Source organism: Zalophus californianus, chromosome 4, assembly GCF_009762305.2.
Source record: "Zalophus californianus isolate mZalCal1 chromosome 4, mZalCal1.pri.v2, whole genome shotgun sequence".
NCBI classification, from domain to species: Eukaryota; Metazoa; Chordata; class Mammalia; order Carnivora; family Otariidae; genus Zalophus; species Zalophus californianus.
The window spans coordinates 104,085,471-104,105,830 of NC_045598.1; the positions used below are offsets into that span (position 1 = coordinate 104,085,471).

General features: G+C 42.8%; 1 protein-coding gene and 1 pseudogene across 2 annotated transcripts in view; one reads left to right on the forward strand and one right to left on the reverse strand.

The window, feature by feature from the left end:
- The first annotated feature begins 8,935 nt into the window (after positions 1–8,935).
- LOC113916612 lies at positions 8,936–12,127 on the forward strand (annotated as a pseudogene).
- A 614-nt stretch (positions 12,128–12,741) lies between these two features.
- Positions 12,742–20,360, reverse strand: part of LOC113931120 (myomegalin) — a 44,953-nt gene continuing 37,334 nt past the window's right edge. Inside the window, exons 6-8 of one of the 2 annotated variants that reach the window (XM_027608918.2) lie at positions 15,704–15,937; positions 14,265–14,396; positions 12,742–12,974 (exon numbers count right to left, since the gene is read on the reverse strand). In XM_027608918.2, the coding sequence (XP_027464719.1) occupies positions 12,883–12,974; positions 14,265–14,396; positions 15,704–15,937 (458 nt within the window). In that variant the 3' untranslated portion in view covers positions 12,742–12,882. Of the gene's footprint in view, positions 12,975–14,264; positions 14,403–15,703; positions 15,938–20,360 lie in introns of both variants that reach the window. The other variant, XM_027608912.2, reaches the window with a different exon arrangement.

Consider the following 20,360-nt stretch of genomic DNA (forward strand, 5'->3'; position numbering starts at 1 on the left):
TCAGCCACTCACAACTGCCCAAGAACAAAGGAAGGAAAAAGCAAATGGTCAACTTATAAAGATCACAGTCATACAGGACCTAAAACTCCATCAGTTTGTAACTGTCTTAATGATTTATAAGAAAAGCACAATCTTGAGAATAGTCAGACCTCCAGGAACCTATGGACTCAATTTCCTGGAGCCCTAATGTCACCTTCCCCCTCCATAGGATAAAAAGCCCTATATAATCAGTTACTGCTCACACTTAAAATGCATCTTTCTCTGCCCAATGGGTTCTATCCCCATGCATTAACAAAACCACCTTTTTGCATCGAAAACATCTCAAGAATTCTTACTTGACATTTCACTCTTGGACCCAAACACCAAATTATATCAGAAAGCATTCAGTATTTCACCACTAAGTATAATGTTAGCTGTAGGTTTTTGGTAAATGCTCTTTATTAAATTGAGGAAGTGCCTCTCTAGTCCTCTTTATCTGAGAGTTTTATTCACGAATGGTATTGGATTTTATTGAATACTTTTTCTGCATCAGTTGGTGTAATAGTATGTTGTGTCTTCTTTAGCCTGTTTGATGAAGTTTTAGAATATAAGTGCGGTCCGGAGCCGATGACCAAGAAAGAATCCTTAGGACGTCTCTTGTGCAAAAAGGTGGTTTTATTAAAGCACAGGGACGGGACCCGTGGGCAGAAAGAGCTGCTGCCCTGGGTCTTGAGGAGTGGCTGATTATATACTCAGGAGTTGGGGAGGTGAGGACAAAGGGAGTGTCCAGAAGGACTGTCCTATGCTAAGGACTCTCAGGATACTAGAGGCCTGGTTATTGTCAAGGCAAGGCTGTTTTTCCCTCTAACGAGGCACTAACAGGAAGACAGTTGGGAGCTTCCTGGAGGGATGCTACATTCGGCCTTTCACACGTCCTTGTCAATGGGCTTTAGGTTTAGAAGAAATTCAATTTTATTTACATTTCCTTCTGGAAGCTATTGCTAAGGCTTTTGTAAGTAAACTGAGGGAGACTCCTGTCCTGCAAGACTGTGATCTCTATCAGTTAACCATTTGTTTTTCCTTTAGGGCAGCCCGGAGTGCCTGAGGAATGTCACACATACCACATGGGGGAGGGGGGGTTCAGGGTGCCAGCTTCTGCTTTGTCCTCAGCTTGCCTTCTGCTCCCTCATCATGTTGATACAGTGAATTATGTAGAGGCCGCTTTAGACAACAGACTTGAGCACTGGAAATTTGATCACGGCAAAAGGGCCCACAGCAACCACCGGGCTGAATACATACAGGCCCATCTAACTAACAGACAGGCACTAACTAACCAATGGCCTACTTACAACTAGGCACAGTAACCAACAAGGAGACAATTCCATTCGTCGCCATACCTCCTCATCTTCCCTCTTTAAAAACAGCAGCCTTGTGGCGGATGGTCTCTCCTTTGCTGTCTTGCCCACGGCTCCCTGCCAGTATATTCAATAAATTTCTATCTCCTTTGTTCTGCCTTGGGTGAATCCTTTCACCGCCCATGCCATGCCACCGGCTTCCACCTGATCATCGCCCCACATCTGGAGGCTCCCATCTGTTCAAAAGAGAGGCACCACAAATTATATCAATTAATTTTTTAGTGTTGAACCAACTTTGTACACTTGGAATAAATCCCACTTTGTCATGATGTATAATTCTTTTTATACATTGCAGGATTCAATCTGCTAATATTTTGCTGCTGATTCAATCTGCTAATATTTTTGCATTTAAATTCATGAGGGCTATTGGTTTATAGTTTTCTTTTGTACTATCTTTGCCTGGTTTAGGTATTAGGGTAATATTAGCCTCATAAAATGAGTTGGAAGGTGCTCCTTTCTCTTGTATATTCCAGATTAGATTGTGGAAACTTAATGTTACTTCTTTAAACGTTTCATAGACTTTTCCAGTGAAACCATCTGGGCCTGGAGATTTCTTTATTGGGAGTTATTCAACTACAAAGTACTTCAATCTTTACAGGATTTTCAGATTGTCTATTTCATCTTGGTTGAGTTTTGCTGGTTATTGAGAAATTAGCCCAATGCTTCTAAGTTTTTGAAGGTGTTTTTTGTTATTCATAACAAGCCTCAGGGCTAGTTGTCAGGGGAACTAATTGTGATTAGAAGGTTGGAACTTTCAGTCCTACCTCCTACCCCTGGGGAGGGGAGAGGGACTGGAGTTTGAATCAATCACCCACACCAATGATTTCCTCAATTTTGCCTATGTAATGAAGCCTCTATCAAAAATCCCTGACCTACAGGGTTCAGTGAGCTTCCAAGGTGGTGAACACATGGAGGTGCTGGGAGCCCAGAGTGGGCATGGAAGCTCTGTACCTTGCCCTATGCATCCCTTCCATCTGGTTGTTTCTGAGTTATATATATATTTTTATAACAAACCATTAACCTGGTAAGTAAACTGTTTTCTTGAGTTCTGTGAGACACTCTAGCAAGCTAATTGAACCCAAGGAAGGGGTTCTGGGAACCTCTGGTTTATAGCTGGTGGGAAGCACAGGCAATAACCTGGACTGGTGATTGGCATCTGAAATGGGAGGGAGGCAATCTGGTGAGACTGAACTCTTAACCTGTGGGCTCTAACACTATCTCCAGGTAGACAGTGTCAGAATTGAGTTAAATTGTAGGACACCTAACTGGTGTTGCAGAGTTACTTGATGTGTGGAAAATTCATATAGCTGGTGTCAGAAGTGAAGTAGGACTAAGACTAGAGGAGAGAAACCAGGGATGTTTTTCTTTTACAGGTTTATTGGGGGTAAGTTACTCTCCTAGTTCTCACTGCTTCACTCAGGATGCTCTTTGAGGAGTCTGATGATGATACAGGCATTCCTCAGTGTCCCCTGATTTTTTTGAACCCAGCCCAAAGAACATCTTTAGTCTCTCCACCATTGGCTACCACATGCTCTGCCATTATCTTGACTTTCTTTGGATAATTTTCACCCTCCAAACTTGCTGACTTTCTTCCACTTGTTCTCTTAGTTCTGGCTCTCAGGGCATTGACTCAGCTTAGGTTCTTAGAGGAAACACACAGTAGAAGCCACAGTCAGGTTCCAGCTGCAGTTCCGAGGGCATGTTTAATACACATTTCGGTGCCCCATGGACTCAGAGAAAACAGAGTGGGAAAAGACCTCGAAGAACAAAAACAATAACCTTATTTTACTGATGAGGAAAACAGACCCGGAGACTAAGAGATTTTCCCAAGCTCCCTCACTACTAGATGGCAACAGAGTCACCACATAAACCTTGGCCTCAAGCTTCTCTGTCCAAAGCACATAACACACCCCAAGGAACCCACATCTAAATTTCAGGGCACCTTGGTCAAACATAGGTATTTCCACTGTGAAAACAAAGAGTCTTTCTTGGGACAATTCTTTCATCACAATTCTATAGTCCTCAGTCAGTTTTCAATTGTGGCTGATACAATGGGATCAAGGAACACAAGCACTAAGTAAAATGTATCACAGCCATAATTAAAATGTAGTGATGTGCTTGTCTATAAGACATCAGGCTCCTGTGCCAGAAGATCCTCTTCCTGAGAGCAGGCCCTGTGTCTGCCTTGTTCACCCCATATCCCCAGTGCCTCCACAAGAAACTGCCACATAAAACATTCAGTAAATATTTGTGGAATGGATAAATAACAGTTATCAGGAATAACTGACTTTTACTGATGTCCAGTCCTAATCATATTTCCAAACAAATGCTGTCCTGGGTCTGTGCTGAAGAAATAAAAGCATGGCTTTAGGAAAAGCAGTCCAAGATTTGATATTTTCATTTATTTATTATTATTTTTAAAGTGAGCTCTACACCCAACATGGGGCTTGAACTCACAACCCTGAGATCAAGAGTCACATGCTCTACTGACTTAGCTAGCCAAACAGGCGCCCCATAAAGCAGTTCAAAATTTCAATACCAGCTTCATCACATATCACATATACTTTAATGGATGATTTCACTCTCCTCTTTCAGCCTCTTCTGCTCACATCTAAAATAGAGAAGGAAGCATCAACCAGGAGAGTTCCGGGATGTTCAAATTAACATCAGCAGAGAAAGCTCCCAACCCCAGCATCATAGTCATTGGTGTGCTTGTTAAAAATATCTGGGGAATATACGAAAAATTCACAGCTAACATCATACTCAATGGTGAAAAACAGAACGTTTCCTCTAAGATGAGGAATAAGACAAGGGTGTCCACTCTTACCACTTTTATTCAACACAGTACTGGAAGTCCTAGCCACAGCAATCAGACAAGAAAAAGACAGAAAAGGCATCCAAATTGGTCAGGAAGAATTAAAATTTTCACTATTTGCAGATGACATGTTACTGTATATAGAAAACCCTAAAGACTCCATCAAAAAACTACTGGGACTCAGTAAAGTTGGAGGATACAAAATTAATATACAGAAATCTGTTGCATTTCTATACACTAATAATGAAGTAGCAGAAAGAAAAATTAAGAAAACAATTCTATTTACAATTGCACTAAAAAGGATAAAATACCTAGGAATAAACTTACCCAAGGAGGCAAAATACTTATACTCCAAAAACTATAAAATGTTGATGAAAGAATTTGAGGATGACACAAACAAATGGAAAAATGTTCCATGCTCATGGATTAGGAGAATAACTATTGTTAACATGTCCATACTACCCAAATCAATATACAGATTTAATGCAATCCCTATCAAAATATCAACAACATTTTTCACAGAACTAAAATAAATAATTCTAAAATTTGTATGGAAACATAAAATACCCTGAATAGCCAAAGCAATCTTGAAAAAGAACAAAACTGGAGGTATTGCAATCCCAGGTTTCAAGATATACTACAAAGCTGTAGTAACCAAAACAATGTGGTACTGGAACAAAAATAGATACATAGATCAATAGAACAGAATAGAGAATCCAGAAATAGGCTCATGTTTTTATTTATTTATTTTTAAAGTAGGCTCCATGCCCAGTGTGGAGCCCAGTGCAGGGCTTGAACTCATGACCCAGAGGTCAAGACCTATGCCGAGATCAAGAGTCAGATGCTTAACCAACTGAGCCACACAGGCATCCCTAAACTCATGCTTTTATGGTCAAGTAATCTATAACAAAGGAGGCAAGAATATACAGGGAGAAAAAAAAAAAACAGACTCTTCAATATATGGTGTTGGGAAAATTGGACAGCTACATGCAAAAGAATGAAACTGTACTGCTTTCTTATACCCTACACAAAAATAAACTCAAAATGGATTAAAGACCTCAAACCTTAAAGACCTGAAACCATAAAATCCCTTGAAGAAAACATAGGCAGTGACCTCTTTGACTTCAGTTGTAGAAACATTTTCTAGATGTCTCATTTGGCAAAAGAAAAAAAGCAAAATTTAAACTATTGGGACTACATAAAAATAAAAAGTTTTTGTGCAGTGAAGGAAATCAACAAAACAAAAAGAGAGTCTACTAAATGGGAGAAGATTTTGCAAATGATGTATCCAATAAGGGGCTTAATATCCACATATATAAGGAACTTATACAACTCATCAACAAAAAGCCAAATAATACGATAAAAAAATGGGCAGAGGACATGAATAGTCATTTTTCCAAAGAACACATACAGATGGCCAATAGATACATGAAAAGATGCTCAACATCACTCATCATCAGGGAAATGCAAATCAAAACCCCAATGAGATATTCCCTCACACTTGTCAGAATGGTTAAAATAAAAAGCACAAGAAGTAAGTGTTGACAAGTGAGGATGTGGAGAACAAGGATCCCTCGTGTACTGTTGGTGGGAAGGCAAGCTGGTGCAGCCACTGTGCAAAACAGTATGGAGGTTCCTCAAAGAATTAAAAATAGAACTACCAGTACGATCCAGTAATTCTACTTCTGGGTATTTACCCAAAGAAAAACACGAATTTGAAAAGATACATGCACCCTTATGTTTACTGCAGCATTATTTACAATTGCCAAATTATGGAAGCAAGTGTCCACCCATAGAGGAATCGACAAAGAAGATGTGGTATTTATATACAATGGAACATTACTCAGCCATAAAAAGAATAAAATCTTGCCATTTGCAACAACATGGATGGAGCTACAGTATATAATGCTAAGTGAAATAAATCAGTCAGAGAAAGACAAATACTATAGATTTCACTCATATGTGGAATTTAAGAAACAAATGAACAAAGAAAAAAAGGGAAAAAAACACTCTTAACTATAGAGAATAAACTGGTGATTGCTAGAGGGGAGGTGGGTAGGGGGATGGGTCAAATAGGCAAAGGAGATTAAGAGTAGACTTATCATGATGAGCACTGAGAAATGTATAGAATTGTTGAATTATTATATTGTACACTTGAGACTAATATAACATTGTATTAATTATCCTTGAATTTTAAAAAATAGCTGGGGATACAGCCCAAGTAACCACATTTCAGACAAATTCCCCAGGAAATTTTCATGCAAAGGAAAAGCCCCACCATTAAGTAAACAACTTGAGATGAAGATCCCCAAAGCCCTAATTGCAACAAGAGTGACTCAGCTGAAGCATGCAAGTCCTTTGTTCAGGGTGGTCTTTCAATGGTAAGTGTCCCTGTTTTCGTGAAAGAATGTCCCGACTGATTTGGTAAACAAAGAAAACACTGCTTCCCCAGTACATCTTTGGCTTCTTCTGTCCTCCCTCCTTTTTTTTTCCTCTGCTCTAACTGCTGGGTGATCTCAGCTCTTCATATGGATCATTTCTTCATGAAGTATCCCGTTACTGTCTTCTCCTCTTGATGAAAGAGAGGATGGAGATTAGTCTGGATCTCCATAGTTCTAGGCTTTCTGCTAAGCCACCTCAGTGAGCTGAAAGGTATCATGACTGATAAAAAGTCAAAAAAATCGCCCCCCAGAGGAGGATGAGATCATAAGGGCAGCCCCTCATGGGAGATAGAACAATGGCATGATCACTGTCAGATTTTTTAACAAGGGGGAAACGTACCAACTAATTATGGAGAGGACGCTGCCATGGAGAAAGGGAGGAGGGTGAGGACCATCCAGAGGAGTGTGAGAAGAAAGAAAAAAGTAGATTAAATGAAGATGGAAACAAATGGTGTTTTAATTGAGTGGGGAGGAGGATATTTACTGTTGAGATAGTCTCTGGAGAATCCTATGCATAATGAGAAGCTTCATTAGCAACCAGGACAACTGAGAGTGCTTGATCACAGAGAGGGAGGCTCAGTGTGCCAGAGTTTAACGCCTGAGGCATTGCTTGTAGTCCAAGCTCCAACAAAATTCCCAGTTAACTGTCTGGAGTTACAAGCAAAATAGAATATAAGGAGAGCTTCTTACCCAGAGAGGCTCTGCCCTTTGGTTGTCTAGCCAAACCAACACCCAATGCAGCCTGCTCTAAAAGTCTACACTCTGGGCATTGCCTATTTTAGCAGCCATTTGCAGTCTTTTTATACCTTTCTGCCAAAACTGCCAACCAACCACCTTTAAAAACCTAAAATACTGCTGCTTGTTCAATCCTCTGTATATAAGTACAATATCAAGGCATACATATTCCCACCCCCCTACCTTTATTGAGGACTGTCATAAAGTCATTCCTCATCCTCCCCCGTTTAAAGATTTTATTTATTTATTTGAGAGTGAGAGAGAGAGAGAGAGCATGAGCAGAGGAGAGGGAGAAGCAGACTCCCCTGCTGAGCAGGGAGCCTGATGCGATACAGGGCTCAATCCCAGGACCCTGGGATCATGACCTGAGCCGAAGGCAGATGCTTAACCAACTGAACCACCCAGGCACCCCCCCTCATTCCCTTTTAATTACAATAGATTTTATGGCTCTTTCTCAAATAAAAAAATCAAAGAGTTTCAGATATTTCTTCTTCTTCTTTGAGTCCTCTCCAGTTTTCAAATGCTCACATTCTTCAAAAAAAAAAAATAGTAACTAAAACAAATATAGTATTCTACTGAGGTATGACTAGTTAATTTGGTAGAAGGTTTTCTCCCCCTGACTTTTGATATTCTTCTTAATATACTCCAATACCATTTTCCTTTTCCTCACAGTGGAATATATTGATGTTTCATTTAAATTGAGGTCAGTTTTGACCTCCTAATGTCTCATCTCTCACTACCACCTCTGCCTGTGGGATGCTTTTGTTTTTGCCTTTTTTTTTTCGGTATGAATATTATTTTTATACTTGTTGGTTTTACATTTCATTCTGGCTGCATAAGGTCAGTTTACAATAAGTCTCCTTGAATATAGAAGTGGACACACATTTTGATGATGATTTGCACATCTGATGATTTTTTTTTTATTCTTTTATTCAGGTTACCAGTACACTGAACATGAGGGCTCAGGAGGAATTTTGATTGATTGGCTGGAGGTTGCCATAAAGCCATTGTATATGGCCCATGAATGTGACCTTTCTATAGAGCATGGTAAAATCTGGCCCTTAGGTGTCAGGTGGGTAATCCATGACCTGCACATGCAGTGGTGCACATGCGGCTGAGATCATCAAGGGATGCTCAAGTGTGGCACAGGAGGGACCTATCTGACCCACCTTGTCTCTCCATTCTAACTGAGGTTGAAGCGTGAGACTGAGGAGGATGCCTTGGAGTATCTATCTCTATGGCTTTGCTGCTAGGCTGCTGGTACCACATGTTTGATCCCAGGTGCCTCCACATGTGCAGCAAAATGTTTATGAAAAAGTGAAGAAAGAAAGACCAGGGAAAATCACTTTTGAAAGTTGTTGTCTTACTTACTCTACTCTGCTCTACATCTAGCTACACAGTGCTATTGCACTGTGAAATGTCTCAAACACATTTCTGAACTCTCTTCTCCAGTAACTATGGGACCTGCCATTGTGTTGGAAAAAGACATTCTAATTGAGTCTTTTATTTAAAAAATGATCAAGTCCTAGTTAAAACCCTGTGCTTACATGATGCCCTTCAGTGATGTTATTGACAATGACAATAAGAACAATCACAATAATAGACTTATTGAGCAATTGTGTACCAGGTACTATGCTAAGCCCAGTACAAACATTAACTCATTTAAATCTCCCATTAACATCTTTTTTTTAAAAAGACTTATTTATTTATTTGTGAGAGAGAGAGTGAGCAGGGGGAGGGACAGAGGGAGAAGGAGAGAAGAGAATCCTCAAGCAGACTCCTCACTCATCAAGGAGCCTGATGCAGGGCTTGATCTCATGACCCTGAGATCATGACCTGAGCTGAAACCAAGAGTTGGATGCTCAAGTGACTAGGCCACCCAGGTGCCCTGAAATCTCCCATTAACTTTTGAGGAAGTGTTATTATTATGCATAGTATACCAGAAAAGAAGCTGAAGATTAGGGAGACCAAATAATTTCTTTGCTCAGGTGCTCAGGTTTTGAGGGTGCAACAAGGGAATTGCATGCAGACTATCTGTCTCTAAATACTAAGGAGCATCTCCCTGCCCAGAAGATAATGGCTAACTTTAATGATGACTGCCACTTTTAAAGTACTCTTTGTATACATGCCTTTGACTTCTATCAACTGAAAGTAGATCCAGATTTTTAAAAGATTCTTTATATTTAATCTATTAGAATATTAATACTGGAAGTATACCAAATCCATCTTCTCAAGCTCTCCCATTTTAAGATGAGAGAATGTAGGTCTAATTTTTTTTAAAAGTGGCATATAATGCTGTTTTTGATAATATATTAGAAATGTTTCTCTTGACTATAAAAATAACAAAGTAGATGATCAGCAATCAAATACAGTAGTTTAACATTTGTATTTAATGTTTGATTACAAATAGTATTGCCAACTGTTAATTCAGTTGATCCCCCTCATGATGAAGTGACCTTATGACTCAGTTTGTTTAAAGCTGAGAGCCAGTGAGTGGTGCTGGCATTATCAAGGTATGTACGTACGTATGCAAATTGCATAAATGGCCTGATTTTCAATGTTGCTGTGAAGGAGCTGCCCATTTTGGGACAGTTTATAGCTGGTTTATCTGCAGTGTTAGGCAATTCTTATTCCTGGCTGTTTGTTAGAATCATCTGTGCAGAATTTAAAACTCTCAAGGCCAAGCTCCATCCCAGATCAAATAAGTCTCAATTTCTAATAAGGTTTGATACCATTTTTAAAGCTCCTCAGGTGAATGTAAGGAGCAGCCAAAATTGAGAACCTAAATTCCTTAATCTCACCTTTCCTTGAATGTACCTTCTTTCCCACTAAAGCACAAAGATAATGCTCTGCCTTCTGACAGCACATCATTCTCTCCCTTAGGGCCATGACTATCTTAATAATTATTATTTTACCTTCCTGCATCTCTGTGCATTTTTTTAAAAAGATTTTATTTATTTGACAGAGAGAGAGAGCACAAGCAGGGGGAGCAGTAGGCAGAGGGAGAGGAAGAAGCAGACTCCCCCCTGAGCAGGGAGCCCTGGGATCATGACCCTAGCCAAAGGCAAACACTTAACTGACTGAGCCACCCAGGTGCCCCTCTTTGTGCGTTTTTATAAAACTGGCCCATGGACTCCCTTTATCCAAAGCTAAATTATAGCTAACTCCCCTATTTTTCATGCCTTCAAGATTCGGTGAGTTGCATTTTGCCATACTGAAAACTTGATATAACAAAGGCAAAGTAAGAAAGAATGACAATGAGATGGTGCATAGAGCATTAAGGAGACAAGGAAGGGGACGGTTGGGGTGGAGAAGGAAAGTAGAAGGACACAAACGTGGGTATGGGCAAATTGTGGGGTATTCGTATAGTACATAGTACTCAACCATAAAAAGAAACTAATGACTAATATATGCAACAACAAGGAAGAATTTCAGAGGTGTTATGATGAGCTAAAAAGGCAGGTCGCAAAGCAATAAATAGTTTATGGCTCCCTGGATATGTAGTGGGTGGAGGGCAGGCTCTGTGACTCTGGCTGGTGGACTGGTCTCAATCCTTGACTTCTTCAAAATAGCATGTGACCTGGTCATTGTAATAGTACAACTAAGTAGAATTGCAATCTGGTCCCAAATTTGACATAGCATGTGTTTTCCAAAGTGCTTCTCTCTCATTTATTCATTCTTCTGTTGTTTCTCATGGCCTCCATTGCTCTCCTTTCCCTGAATCCACAGTTACCCATTTTACAGGCAGTTCAGACACACCTGAGCTAGTTTTCTCCCTGTCATTGTACCCTCTGACCTCAAAGGTCGCTGAACCTGTAGCCGCGGTTCAGGTGGAGTGTTGGAAGCCCACTTCTTCCCCATTCCCTTTCCTTGGCACTCATTGAGAATGAACCTCTTGAGGCTCTCCTCTTGAATGCTGGTCTTCAATTGTCCACTGTTCTTTGAGGGAACTTTCCCGTGTGTATAGTTTTCCCTGAAACCCCAGAGTTAAAGTGTTTGTTGGCTCTCCCTGGGAGAGAGGGACAGACTCTCAGAGGTAAGGAGACCTCAGGCATCTGATGTTCTAGGTCTTGAAACCCTGCCCTCTGCATCTATTTCTGGACTGGCTTCCCTCCAGTGCATCCTCTAAAGTCCTCCAGGTGAAGACAGCTTTCAAGGAGGCTAGAGGATGCACCTGGGAGACCAGTGACTGCACGGGTCCATAAACCCGATGCTAAGGAGAAAACTAACTCCAGGTCAGGCTTTCATTAGAGGTGTTTTAGAGCCAAATACAAAAATAAGAATTCAGATTCTTCGGGTCAAGGAGTAGACCAACTGCGGAAGGCGACTGACGCAATCGAAACCAACCCTGGTGACAGAAGAATCATCCTGTGTGGCTGGAATCCAAAGGCTCTTCCTCTTCTGGCCCTGCCTCCCCGCCACGCCCTGTACCGGTTCTATGCGGTGAATGGTGAGCTGTCCTGCCAGGTTTGCCACAGGTCTCGAGCCATGGGCCTGGGTGAGCCCTTCATCATCAGCTGTGTAGGCCCTGTTCATTTACACGGTCTCACACAGCACAGGCCTGAAGCCAGCGAACTTCATAATTACTTTGGGAGATGCACATATTTACCTGAATCACGTGGAGCTGCTGAGAACCTCAAAATGCTTCTAAAAGTTGAGACAATCGATGCCTCAAGGCTGAATACTTCCAGATTGAGGAGTATAATCCTCACCCTACTATTAAAATGGAAATGGCTATTTAATGAAGTACTTCTAAGGAGGGGTTTGAAGGATCCTCAGTCTTTAGGGGTTGCACTGAATGCCCAGGTGAAAGCTCGTTTGCCCTCAAGGAAGAAGGAATTAGGTCAAAAATCTATTGGTGACCAGCAGTTACTATTCATTAACTTTTAAGGATGTTGCCCCTGGCACACATAACCTTGCCGGTTCGCTTAGTAACAAAAGGCCTTGAGTTTGGTTAACTCACCCAGGATGTGTGAAAATGCCGAGATTGGGAATAAAGTCAGTAGAGTGAAAATTTATATACTCTTAAAAATGTGTGCATGCATTTCAATCCCACATTTTTATAAAGAGGGTCAGTGAATTACATATAAGCTATTTCTCCAAATTTGAGCAAACTGAGTAAACCAGCAGTCGTAATAAATGTACAGTTGTGCTCATAAACATTTAAAGTTATATTTGCTTTATGTGTTGCTGTAATAAAGAAGTGTTCTGCAAAAAAAAAATAATAATAAAGAAATAGCTAATAGAGAAAACCCATTTTCCTTTAACCTTTTCTATGAATTTCTGGCCATTATGGGTTTTATTCTTTCCTCACAAATTTTACTCTTTATAGGCATTCAATACATGTAAACAATAATTTTTAAATAAGAATTTATTAATTTGATCCATTCATTTAAAGGTCGATGTCGATGCCTCCAAGTTCACAGCCAAGAATGTTGTTGGATAGGGCTGGAGAAGTTCTGGAGAACATTCTTCTAGACCGTCCAGACATCATATGTCACAAGACGTCCTGAGCAGAGCCGGAGGAGTGACTCTGAGCAAATGAATGAGGGGTTGCAAGGGAGACACCTGGAGCGGACCGTGTGGTGCCTAGGGAGGGAGAGACAGAGCACCAGTGATGTCTGCAGGGACATAGGGAACTCTTCATTGACTACTCGAAACAAACTGACATTCCTTTCCCTCCTTATTCACACTCAGCTGGAAGTGGGAAAGGGAGGGAGAGAGCACCAAGCCGCTATCCAGTTCACAGCTGGTGACTCCTGTTACCTGCAAAGCTGGAGCAAGGGACTAATACATGAGATGTGAATTTCCCAGAGCCCTTTGCTCCTACGTTGCTAGGGATGTGTAGATGGGAGGTCCGGACCTTCTAAGCAGCAGCCTTATCCAAATTGAGAATAACTATTACAATTTTGGCCCATGTGGGTCCGGGCAATTTTTGTACTTTCCACCCTCTTCTCTTTGTCTCTGCAACTGGGTACTGCTGTGGAAAGGGGGGACACGGAAGTCGCCAGGTTTGGGGTTTGCCCTCTGTAAGCCTGAAAACTCCAGTTTGCTTTCCTAAAGGCCCTTTTCTTGTGGTAGAGCTGAGGCACAGACTCCGGGTTCTACCCATGGAAGCCAGATGTGGATACTGTCAGAGGGAGTTAAAAAACCCAGACAAGTCATACTTCTGGGAAACAGATGCTCTCAAAGATATACTTCCCTGCAACCACCAAAGTTAGAGCCTTAGCCACACAGAAAGCCTGGGGGTTTTCACGCACTGGCACAACAGTGTGGTGTGGCCGAGTCACACTATAGCGGGCCACACACTCATGTGCAATGGCTGCAGCTGTGGGACAGTCTTGCCCATGAATTAGCTGCTACTGGGATGTTGTAGGGGCCCTGGCCGCCATTCTTCTGAGCTTGGCAAGGGAGAAGGGATATGCAAGTATTGGCCTCCGAGTGACAGCATCCTGTGGAAAGTCTGGGAATATGGGCCTTTCACATATGGGCAGTGGCAGGTGGTATCCAGGGCATGTGGCAGTGGTAAGAAAGTGGGATGTGGTCCTCCCTCTGCTGAAGGGGCATCCCGGAAGTCTCAGTTCTATCGCGTGCCAGTCAGGCCATAAGCCAGGTGCATCAGCAGGTAGTGTTGGGAGTTACAAGAACAGGCACTGTGTCAGATAGCCCTGAGCATGAGACCTAGCCCTGCCTGGGGCAGAACACTCAGTGCCTTCATTTATAAAGTGGGGACAACAGAGCCTGCCCTTGCTTCCCTCTCTGGGCAGATTGTGAGGAAGCCTAGGGTATTGCATGCACACTGACATGCCTTTTAACTGGGAACCTATGTGCCCTTTGAGACTCTAGCTGTGGGCAGAACCAGTTTTTTGCCTTTCCTACTTTTTCCTTTGTCAGCACAGCTGAGCACGTGTTCCAGCCTCTCCTGCAGGCGGTCGTTGAGGCAGATGGACTCCTCCAGGCGCTGGCGCAGGTTCTGGATCTCCACAAGATTCTTTTCCAGTAGGTCAGCCCCTGTTGCTTCCCACCAAGACACGGGAGAGGTAAGAGATGGGGGAAGCCAACCACTTGTGGGCAGTATGGAGCCTGCCCAGAACTTCTGTGCAAGATCCCTGCCCATCCCTGTACTTCTGTCAATTTCTTTCTCTCACCTGGGCACCCAGGAAGCACCAGGCAACTTTGTTTAAAGAACTCCTGGGCTTTCAAATACAAGATGGCCCTCTGTAAGGAAACCCCACAGGGCCTCCTCCCAGATAGAGGCCGAGTACATCTGAGGGAGATGGACACTGGGCTGGAAAACAAGGGTTAGAATCTGCTACAGGCCTCCAGGTAGGATGGGCCTAACAGTGAGAATGTTAGTCTGCCTCCTTTGGTAGCGATCCAGAGGGCCTCTCTCTCTAACCGCACACCTATCCTACCTGAGGATCCAGGACTGAAAATCTTTAACATCCACCCACTAATAGAAAGGCTAAGGTAAATGCATATGAAATTAAATCAGGCAGTGAATAATGAATGATATTGAGTGTTTTCTTTAACCACTTTTGGTGAAGAGTGACAAGGAAGGAGCTGGGGAGGTGTTAGGACCTGAAGGAGGAACAGGAGAGAAGGGGGCACCTCTGAGGAAGGCAAAGGATGCACAAAGGGAAGGGGGAAGAATGGGCTTCATTTACCAGGACACCTTGCTTAGGGCCAGGTTTTTCTCTGAGAATTTCAAATGTCTTATTGTTATACTGTCTGGGTCCTAGAAACTGAGGTGCTTTAAGCCATTCCTCTTCATGGCTGCACCTCTAGTCACTGGTGGCCACGATGCCTGGCTCTAAACTCAATAGCAAAGTTTGAGAGGCAAGACTGACTTATAGTTGCATACAAAGAGCGCGTGAGTGTGTACCTATAGAAATAGTCTCCCATCCTGCAATAAATAGCTCTTGACCTAAGGAAGACCTTTCCCACGTAAGCCGGAGCTGGGAGTTCTAAGAACAGTCTCAACCTAGGCCTATGAAGATTATAGCACAGAGAAAAGGGAGCACATGAATGTGAAGCAACTCCTCCTCTCGGTGGAGTACCTCAGAATGCCCCCAACTTCCTGTATTCTCCTGCTCAGAGGAAATCCCTCTGTAGGGGGAATGGGAGAGGCACTTAGAAAGGACGAGCACTGGGCTGGCATCTCATTCTCTGGCTGCGCCACAGGATACTGCCCCCTTCATCTCACCCAGTTCTGTGAATCAGGATCTAACAGAAATAAAAAAAATCCTTGGGCCCGGAAAGAATGTATCCACTCCCATCAATGGGCTCTACTTCGCCATCTGCTCCTTTGTGTTTACCAGAGGGTTTGGAGTCGGGCCGGTACAAAGAGGAGGAGGAGGATAGATGCCCAGATGCATTCATTTTCTGAGGCCTCATCTCGTCCCATGGGCCACTGTTGCCCTGGTGCCCTGGGTCTGCTGTCCTGCTCAGTTGTGTGGTGCCTCTCAGAGGATGGGAGCGCTGGGCAGATCTGGCATCTGGATGGTTGCTGAGCAATGAAACTGAATCAGCAGGAATGGCTGGGGTGACACCTGTCCAGAAAGGAACGTGAGGGAGGAACCAATGGGAAGTCAGAAATAAAGTGTTTTAAAGATAATCATACTGGGTTGAATAGTGTCCTCCAAAAAGTCATGTCCACCTGGAGCCTCACAATGTGACCTTATTTGAAAATAGGGTCTTTGCAGATGTAATGAGTTAGGATGAGACAATACTGGATTAGGGTGGACCTTCATCTAATATGACTAATGTCCTTATAAGAATAGGAGAGGAGATACAGATAAAGAGACACACAGCGGGAGAAGACCCCATGACGAGGGAGTCAGGAGGCAGACACTGGAGTGATCCATCTACAAGCCAAGGGAGGCTCCCAGAGACCACTAGAAACTAGGAAGAGGCAAGGAAAATGGAGCATGGCCCTGATGACACCTTGATTTCAGACTTCTAGCCTCCAGAACTTGGACAGAACAAACATCTGTTGTTTTAAAACACACAGTCTGTGAAACTTTGTTACAGCAGCCTTAAAAAACCAATACAGTAATCCACGGAATGAAGACTAAAGCAGATACCAGAGACCTCAAGCACAGGTAGTGATTTCTTTGACATCTGCCATAGCAACATTTTTCAAGATACATCTCCTTTGGCAAGGGAAACAAAAGCAAAATTAAACTATTGGGACTACATCAAAATAAAAAGCTTTTGTGCAGTGAAGGAAACCTTCAACAAAACAAAAAGACAACATACTGAATGAGAATATTTTGCAAATGATGTACCCAATAAGGGGTTAATATCCACATACACACACATATATATATATATATAAAGAACTTATATAACTCAACACCAAAACTCCCCAAATAATCCAATAAAAAAATGGGCAGGGGACACAAATAGATGCTTTTTCAAAGAAGACATACAGATGGCCAACAGACTCATGAAAAGATGTTCGATATCACTCATCATCAGGGAAAGGCAAATCAAAACCACAATGAGATATCACCTCACACCTGTCAGAATAGCTAGAGTAAAAAGCACAAGAAATAAGTGTTGGCGAGTGGGAATGTGGAGAAAGGGGAACCCTCCTGCACTGTTGGTGGGAAGGCAAACTGGTGCAGCCACTGTGCAAAACAGTATGGAGGTTCCTCAAAAAATTAAAAATAGAACTACCAGTACGATCCAGTAATTCCACTTCTGGGTATTTACCCAAAGAAAACAAAAACACAAACTTGAAAAGATACATGCACCCCTATGTTTACTGCAGCATTATTTACAATTGCCAAATTATGGAAGCAAGTGTCCACCCACAGAGGAATCGATAAAGAAGATGTGGTATTTATATACAATGGAAAACTATTCAGCCATAGAAAAGAACAAAATCTTGCCATTTGTGACAACATGGAAGGAGCTAAGTGGAATCAGTCAGAGAAAGACAAATACTATATGATTTCACTCATACGTGGAATTTAAGAAACAAATGAACACACAAAAAGAGAGAAACAAAAAACCACACTCTTAAATATGGAGAACAAACTGGTGGTTGCCAGAGGGGAGGTGGGTGGGGGGATGGGTGAAATACGTGAAGGGGATTAAGAGTAGATTTATCATGATGAGTGCTGAGAAATGTACAGAATTGTTTTTTGTTTTTGTTTTTTAAGAGAGAAAGAGAGAGAGTAAGCATGGGGGAGGGGCAGAGGAAAAGGGGGAGAGAGAATCTTAAGCAAACTCTATGCCAAGCATGGAGACCGACGTGGGGGTCCATCTCACCACCCTGAGATCATGACCGGAGCTGAAACCAAGAGTCGCACACTCAACTGACTGAGCCACCCAGGCGCCTCATAGAATTGCTGAATCACTCTCTTGTACACCTGAAATTAATATAACTCTGTATACTAACTATACTTGAATTTTAAAAAAAGGGAAAACAAAGAAGTAGTGGTTGGATGTAGTATCTGAGGGTTACAGTACATGCACAAGAAAACTACAAGGGCCCTTCTCCTGGCTCCCTCCATGATTCCCAATGCTGGAATGATCCAAGAGGTACTGCAGAAATATCTCCTCCAGGAGCAGAACTCAACTGCCAATCTTAGAAATCATGAGATTAAGGAGATGACGCATTTTGTTGGTCTGTGAACAGGTAATATACTCACCAAACAGTCAATGCCCTTCATGAGACTGTTCTATATTGGGGGTTGTTGGAGGAGGAAGAGAAAGAGAAAATGGCTTCCATTAATAACCAATGTACAGAGAACTTAAACAGGGTAGGGTGACGCTCCTGGTACCTCCCACTCCTCCTGCCTCCTACTCTGGATGCCTACTGAGGCTGAGGGAGTCTCAGAGGAAGGCAAGTGGTGATTTGGATCCCACCCAGAATGGCTCACGAGACTGTAAAAATAATTCTTAAATATAGTTTAGATTGTCTGACTCCTGTCCAAAGAATGCAGGGTTATTTCTGCATGGGGGATTGTAGACCCAAAAATACATAGCATCAGTGATGCTATGAGAACCTGGCTATGCCTTTTGCTGTCTCCCTTTGTGAAAAAACCCCACTTGGGTGGCAGGGCCATAATTCAACTAAAAATATGAGTCAGCTCCCTTTTAAGGATTATTATCAAGGGCCACAGAGTAACAAGTTTCTCCTCTGAGCAGGTAGGAGTGAAGTCCTTACTTCCCTTCAACCAAGTCAAGTTCCCCTAAGGAATTGTGCACTTAAATCAATATCCAGTGGGTCTTCTCCTTCCTTTATGGATGGTATAACCTAATACCAGATGTAATTAGCATCACTGTGGAATAAAGAGGAAGGTAAACTACATAAGCCTTCAGCACGATGCCCAACAATGTAAGAACTCAACCAAAAGGGGATTCCCAGCCCCTTCCAAACCTCCTTTACCACCCTCTCCAGAAAACCAGCTTACTCTCAACCAAGGCCATAGGAGGTCCAAGTCCATCAGTAACAGCGATCAGCATTCTCATGTCTCCCCTGGCCACACAACACAGAAAACATGCCCTACACTGTACACAGAAAGCAACGGAGAACAGCCTCTTGTGAGGAGAATTTCTCCTCACAGGGAAGCTGCCACACCAGTCACACTTTTTGTTAACTACTCTAGAAGTTTTGGCTCAAAAAGCAAAGGAGGAGCAAGTGATAAGCCATTGCCCCTCTGAGAGGATATTGATTTCGGATGGAAAAAAGGGCTTCAGTCTCCCTCAGAAAAGCTAGAGGTGGCAGAACATAAAGCTGATGCCACCTCAGAGGCCACATCTCAAGTGTGACCATTCCTACAAGTCGTGGCAGGAACTGCAGGTGAGGGGAAGTGGAGTCTGCCCTTCTACTGTCTCTCAGGGTAGCAATGAGGTGGAGTCAAGTGCCTTTGGGCAACCGAGTTCATGGATGTAAGTCAAACCCCAGTGGCCCCTTGGAGGAGATCATATACATATCAACGGCAGCCCATTTATTTATAAATTCTTGGGTGAAAGTGCAGTGTGTATAGGGTCTTGTCTCATGTGCAGAGGCTAGACCTTTGTCACAAAGAGTGGAGTGGGGACAACACTGGCTCCAGAAACCCAGCAAAAGAGGTGTGGGAAGAGGTGAATCCCTCCCTGCTCTGTCCCTGGCTGTTCAGGCTGCAGTGCAGCGGGCAGTCTGAGCTTTCAAGTCACGCAGGCTCCCGGTGGATGGCACCCCCAAGCTGGGCGCTCTTCAGTAAGTTCCCTGACTTCGCTGAGCCTCGGTGTCCTCGGCTGTGTTGTAAAATTGGGACACCAGCACCTACGAGGTGGATGCTTGTGCCGATTAAATGAGGCAAGAGATGTAAAATAGTCAATGTGAGCATTAAATATGTGCTCAATCCATGTGAATTTCCTCTCTTTCCTTGGTTTCTATAATCCTCAGGGAAACACTATGCTGCTCTGATCCTCAGGGTAAAATGAGAAACAGGAATAGTACCAGGTCAAACCCATTATGGCTCATTCATTGCCTAAAACAGTCAATTCAGGAAAAAAAAAAAAAAAAATCAGATATACCCAGAAACGAAGGATGGTTTCTCGGTGTTGTCCACACTAGGATTTGATTGCTGTGGTTCCTTAAAAATAGAAATGCTTTTCTCGGGAGGGAAGTTAAAGAGAAAACTGAGCAGGAGAAAATGAAGGTTTGATTTTAAATGTACTCTCCTCCACCTACCCCCCACCGTGGCTACCCAAGGGCTCTCCTTGGGGGATTCTGGGGAGGGGCAGGCTGGTGATGGATTCAGCCTGAACCCGAGACACATCCCAGTTAATGAGGGTTCAGAGGACAGTATAGCTGAATTATTAGAATGATGGATGGGATCTGGAAATCCACAAATGAGAAAGAATATGTAGTGGTAAACAGAAAATAGGAACCATGACTGTTTACCCCAAGGATTTCAAGATCAGAGGCCCAATGTTAGTGATGGCCATGCATGGCCATGACCTGCAAGATGA